Source organism: Galeopterus variegatus, unplaced genomic scaffold (genome assembly GCF_000696425.1).
Source record: "Galeopterus variegatus unplaced genomic scaffold, G_variegatus-3.0.2 Scaffold3232, whole genome shotgun sequence".
Lineage (NCBI taxonomy): Eukaryota > Metazoa > Chordata > Mammalia > Dermoptera > Cynocephalidae > Galeopterus > Galeopterus variegatus.
The window spans coordinates 111,327-116,722 of NW_007729343.1; the positions used below are offsets into that span (position 1 = coordinate 111,327).

Genomic DNA, 5,396 nt, shown 5'->3' on the forward strand with positions numbered 1-5,396 from the left:
CTCTCATCCACAGTCAAGCGGGTTCAGCAGTTCCAGCCCTCTCTCCCCACTCCCCTCAGTGCCACAGCTCTCCCCCTCCAGCTGTCACAGACAAGCAGGGTGATGCTTCCTTAGTTTCTGTCTTCACTTGTCCAGAGTCTTCCCTCCCAGGTCCTCAGGGGCTCCCTCCTGGCCTGTCTCTAAACAGCAGGCCCATCCCTTCTAAGAACAGAAGCGATCCAGGAAAGGAGGGGGAATCCTGAGCTGTGCCCAGCTAAACAGACGGCAAGTCCCTTGGCCCCCAGTCCTCCCTGGCCTAGGAATCTCTCCAGGGAGGCACATTTTGCATACATTTTTGCATTTATTTTTGTTATTACGGAAATAATCCATGTTTCTTATAGGAAAATTAGAAATTAGATCAAATAGAAAAACTAAAATTGCCTTTAGTTTACTACCTAGAATTAAATGGCCCTTTTGGAGTATAACTTTCTACACTATTATTCCTCTGCAGTAAGGCACATCTTAAACTTGATTTTTAAAACAAACACATACTCATGTTGTGTGTAAACAGCCATTTTGTATGTAAACAGGTGATATGCAAAAACCTAAATAATTTTGTTTTAGTGTGATGGGATTATGGGTAGTTTTCAATCATTTATTTTATTTATTTGTTTTTGGTGGCTGGCCAGTTCAGGGATCCAAACCCATGACATTACTGAGCTAACCAGCCAGCCCAACACATCAAAAATTATCTTTAATGTTGTTATTTTATCTAGAGTGAAAAAAATTATAATTTCATCCTACTTCTAATGGGATTTGGCTTACTGTCTATATTAATTTTCTATTGCTGCTATGATACTCCACCACAAATTTAGCAGCTTCAAACAAAACAATTATATTTTTAAAAAATAAAAATATTTAAAAAATAAAAAAGATTAAAAAAACTTTATCTCATATTTTTAGTTAGAAGTCTGAGTAGGCTCAGCTGGTTTCTCTGTCCCAGGTCCCACAGGCCAAATCAAGGTGTCAGCTGATCTGGACTCTTATCTGGAGGCTCTGGGGGAGAACCCACCTCTAGGCTCATTGGGGTGTTGGCAGAATTAAGTTCCATGTGGCTGTAGGACTTAGGTCCCCTTTCCTTGCTGATTCCACCTTCTAGAAGCCACTCACATTCTCTAGCTCACGGCCCCCTCCATCTTCAAACCAGCAATGGCAGATCAAATCCTTCTCATGCTTCAGTTCTCTTTGGCCTTTTACCTCATCAGTCCTGCCTCCAGCCAGAGAAAGTTCTCAGCTTCGAAGAGCTCATGTGATTGGATTGGGTGCACCCAGATAATCCAAGATAATCTCCCCATTTTAAGGTACATAACCTTAATGCATCTGCAAAGTCCCTTTTGCGTGTAACGTAACTTATCCACAGGTTTCAAGGATTAGGGCATGGATCTCTTTGGGGAGAACATTCTGTCTACCACACCATCTCCCTGTGCGGATAAGCACATCCTTACATTTTGAAGTTAAGCCAAACTCCTGGACTTTTTAGCCCGCACTTAGCATGGTTTGAGCAGGACCATTCTTTTTTTTTTTTCCTTTTTGTCTTTTTTTCGTGTCCGGCAACGGATCGCAACCCTCAGTGTCGTGCCCGTACCCAACCGGGACTGGCAACGGGACTGCAACCCTCAGTGTCGCGCCCACACCTCGCTCAGCCAGTGAGCGGGAACCGGTCTGTATGTGGGATCTGAACCCTCTGCGGGAGTGCCACCGCGCTCCCAAGCGGCGCACTGCTACAGTGCGCCACCGGGCCGGCCCGAGCAGGACCATTCTTGCCACTGACTGCGTGTTACTGGCTGTCTGGCTGGGAGTCTGCAGACCTTGTACAGCCACAGATATGTCACTGAGTGGCTGGTAGAATTCTTCAGATGTTATCAACATCCTTGTAGACAAAGCAACCCTATGCCCTGCTGCTTGTAACACTCCAAGTGGGAAGGCTTCATTGTGATGTCTCACGGAGGTGATCTAGCCGTTTGCAAGTCAGAGCCACATCCTCTCTCCGTACCTCCAACGATATTCTTGCCATATCCTCAAATCCTGGCTGTCCTTAGACATTTTTGAATTTCATTTTTCTTTCACTATTCAGTTGGTATTAATTAGCTTTCTGGGTAAGAAACAGAGTGTCCATGAGCTTGAAATATAACTTTCTCCATAGTGAGGCACAAAGAAACTCAGCTGAGTGGGAAAAGTAAATGTATAGGAATTGCCAGACATGATAATTTTCAAATGACATTTATTATCTGTTTATTTATTTATTGGCAGTTGGCCAGTTCGGGGATCTGAACCCATGACCTTGGTGTTATAAGGCTGCACTCTAACCAACTGAGCTAACCAGCCAGCCTCAAATGACATTTTAACCCAATGCCTGTGTCATCATCAGCATGCTTACAAGGGACTGGGGTGAAAAGGAGTTTATAACCCATCCTATGGGGTAGAGATTCAACAGATTTGCATCTCCTCAGCCTCAGTTTCTTCATCTGAAAAATAGGAATCATAATACCTACCTCGAGGAATAGTGGCAAGAATTGAGTGATCTATACATGTGACATTGCCTAGCCCGGCTCCCTGGTTTGTAGTGAATGCTCAATAAATACTAGCTTGCTTACCACACCGTTGTCACCTCTGTCCCCAAAACCACAACTTCAGGAGTTAAAGTGCTTTCTAAAGAGGAGCATAGGGCCGGCCCGTGGCTCACTCGGGAGAGTGTGGTACTGATAACACCAGGGCTACAGGTTCGGATCCCTATATAGGGATGGCCGGTTGCTCACTTGAGAGAGCGTGGTGCTGACAACACCAAGCCAAGAGTTGAGATCCCCTTACTGGTCATCTTTTAAAAAGTAAATAAATAAAGAGGAGCGTATATGAATGACTGTTTGTACTATTTTTGGAATGAGAGGTGTGTGGAAAAATGTGAATTCCATAAATGAAAGCCTAAATTAAATTTAGTTATCAGTCTCAGTACTTGCTAGGAGTGAGGGGCCCTTTCTTCAGGTCATTACGTTGCTCCCATTCTCCATTATTGCTCTTCTCTCTCCTATGTAAAGAGTGCTGGAAATTAAATACAGACACAGAGTGAAACATCACTTTTATTTTATTTCTTCAGATTATCTACATTCAGTTGTTTTGGCTAAATTTAAAAATGCATGCAAAATACATGTGCTTACTGGTGATAAATTCTCTAAAACAGTGGAGGAACTAATCTAAATATGCACACACAATGCTTAATCTCCAGAGGAGCGGGCAAGGCTAGGGCTGTCTTACCCTAGGCCAGTGAAGCCTTAAAGCTGAAACCCAACTCCTCCTTGTTAAGAGGAAATAGTGACCCAAAGCCTTCTGCATTTGCTCAAGGTCCCAGGTGTGGCCCTATCAGACCCAGAAACCAGGTGTCCTGATTCTCTGTCCGCTGCCCCCAGCTCAAAGTCTTCGTATGCCCTCCTAGCACCTGTCAGGGGAACGGGGACCTAGGTATGTTTACAACAGTCCAGAATGGGTCAGTATTTTGGGGAATGGGGGTACTTTTTCAGACATACTCCCTGTCTAAGGGCAACAGGGAGTTTTGGTTTTGTTTTAATTCACCATGTAATAGAGTAAATCAGTTTTATTTCCCCAGTTCTCATCATAGGGTCTTATTCATACTTAGTTCAGAATTTGCTAGAGAACAGAAACTCCCAGGTGACAATCTGTCCATTGCTCAGCTCTGTCTCTAAAAAGTAAGCAGGATTTTGTACTAAGCTCAGCATCCTGAGCTGCATTATTTACTTGTGTAAGTGCTTAGGATGGGTGATGAACAAGGACACAGGGCAAAGGTAATATAGGGGCACTAAACTGGGATGGGATAACTTGCTAAGTATAAGAAAAATTACTTTAAGACCTCCTTCCATGCACGTGTCTGGTCAGAGGCCTCGGTGGCTACACCGGGCGCCTACGGCTCGAGCCTCCTTGGCACGAGCGCCCCGTCTGAGGCACAGCTGCACTTCTGCACCCTCATGTCGGGCAGACTGACCACCCGGGCCCTGGTCCTGCCTCCCTCCTTGACGCTGACGATCACGGGCAGCGAGGCCATCTCTGAGGCGATGCACTGCCGTGGCCCCAGAAACGGCCACTTGAAGGTCAGCGGCTCCGGGGGCTGCAGGCAGCTGCCCACACACTCATAGGCCAGGAAGCCCGGGGGCTCCAGGACCCAGTTCTGTGCCCACTCCAGCCCCTGCAGGTCGATGTACGTCTCCTGGCGACAGCAGCGGGTGCCCTCGGTCACTGGTGCCTCAGGGTCACAATTGCCCTGAGCTCTGTGGAGGCAAGGACAGGCAAGGTCAGAGGTCAGCTGGGAGGGGAAGGTCAGGAGCATCTGGGAGGGAGATTTATGATCCATCTGTCATTATGTTCCAAGAGCTGGATAGTTGTGTTAGAGGATGAATGAACAAACATACCCAAAACGTAAATAACAAATCAGCTACTGTTTATTTATGATCTCCTAATATACCAGACACTGAACTAGGTACTTTATATTATCTCAGGTGACATCTGCATTTCATCCTCAGATGAACCTAGAGGGAGGTTCCAACATCATTCCTACTACACTTGAGGACACAAAGACATGAAGGTGTTCAGTGACAGGCCAGAGGACTTGCAGCCAGTAGAAGGCAGAGCTAGATGGAACCAGACTGTCTGATTCCAAAGGCCTGTGCATAACCACTGTCTGCTCCAAATAGTTAATTTGTCCTGTGAAAAGGTAACTGGCCAAAGCAGGAGGAAAGCTGTTCAGCCACAGTGATGGCTGAAGCTGGTATTTTCCAAAGACTTAATCATGGAGATGGATAAAGTGAAAATAGGTGATGACAATAATGTGTATGATTCAATAACAACATAAAATCAGAAGATATTTTTCAGTAAAATGTTTGAATAATAAAATCTCTGCCATTAGAAATGGGGAATCAAACGTAGTGGGGAACCATAGCATCCTGGGGCAATCTGCACCCGCCCATCCCCCCAGGCAGGTCCCAAGGGCGTGGGACCGGACCATCCAATCTACTCGAGTCCTGGCCTAACCAGCCTGGCGCCTACCCGTAGCGGGTGAGGTCCAGGGTGTGCAGCTCCAGCTGCGGCTCCCCGTGCCCGGCTCCCGGTGCCCCCTGCGCGGCGAAGCGGACCAGCCTGTGGGCGCCCGAGGCCCGCGGGCCCAGCTGCTCCCGCTGCACCGACACTTGCAGCAGCAGCGGCTGTCGGGGCCGGCTCAGCTGCTGCCAGAAGTTCACGGCCTCAGTCACGTCGAAGGCCTTCCAGCCGCTGTCGTGCAGGGACACCAGCCTGCGACAGAGCCCCGCGTGAGGGAGCGGGAGCGGTGGGGACAGGGACTGGAGGAGCCTCTCCCG

The 5,396-nt window shown here is 47.3% G+C and overlaps 1 protein-coding gene across 2 annotated transcripts in view; it reads right to left on the reverse strand.

The window, feature by feature from the left end:
• Positions 1–3,100: 3,100 nt before the first annotated feature.
• LEFTY2 (left-right determination factor 2) overlaps positions 3,101–5,396 on the reverse strand; it is a 5,849-nt gene continuing 3,553 nt past the window's right edge. Inside the window, exons 4-5 of one of the 2 annotated variants that reach the window (XM_008584348.1) lie at positions 5,089–5,331; positions 3,101–4,313 (exon numbers count right to left, since the gene is read on the reverse strand). In XM_008584348.1, coding sequence (XP_008582570.1) covers positions 3,950–4,313; positions 5,089–5,331 — 607 coding nt within the window. In that variant the 3' untranslated portion in view covers positions 3,101–3,949. The remainder of the gene's footprint in view (positions 4,314–5,088; positions 5,332–5,396) is intronic. The other variant, XM_008584347.1, reaches the window with a different exon arrangement.